Source organism: Cystoisospora suis, assembly GCF_002600585.1.
Source record: "Cystoisospora suis strain Wien I chromosome Unknown contig_5351, whole genome shotgun sequence".
In the NCBI taxonomy this organism is placed as follows: Eukaryota; Apicomplexa; class Conoidasida; order Eucoccidiorida; family Sarcocystidae; genus Cystoisospora; species Cystoisospora suis.
The window spans coordinates 1-258 of record NW_027158141.1 but is presented as its reverse complement, the minus strand read 5'-3'; the positions used below and the strand labels follow the sequence as shown (position 1 = coordinate 258).

Below are 258 nucleotides of genomic sequence, written 5' to 3'. Positions count from 1 at the left end.
GAAAAGCTCGTCTGCTGGAGAGATTGTTCGTGTATGGAGTATGAGGGGTTCATGACGGAGTGGTGGGATCGGGTCCAGACAGGTGTGAAGGGTAGGTCATAGTTTCCAACCCCTCTCACCTCTCAGAACCCGGGAGATGAGAATCAGTCCTGTTCTTCTCTATCATAAGGAGGAATAGTCAGGCGGAGGAAGGTCAAAGAGTGATATGAAGTAGACGGTTTAGGCGTGTACGATCAGGTTACGTTTTGATTGGACTGG

The 258-nt window shown here is 49.6% G+C and overlaps 1 protein-coding gene across 1 annotated transcript; it reads left to right on the top strand.

The window, feature by feature from the left end:
• Positions 1 to 4: 4 nt before the first annotated feature.
• Positions 5 to 245, top strand: CSUI_009151 (uncharacterized protein; the record flags this gene model as incomplete). Its single annotated transcript, XM_068069269.1, has 1 exon — positions 5 to 245. A coding segment is annotated over one exon (96 nt), but the record flags the coding sequence as incomplete, so codon positions are not given.
• Between the last annotated feature and the right edge of the window lie 13 nt (positions 246 to 258).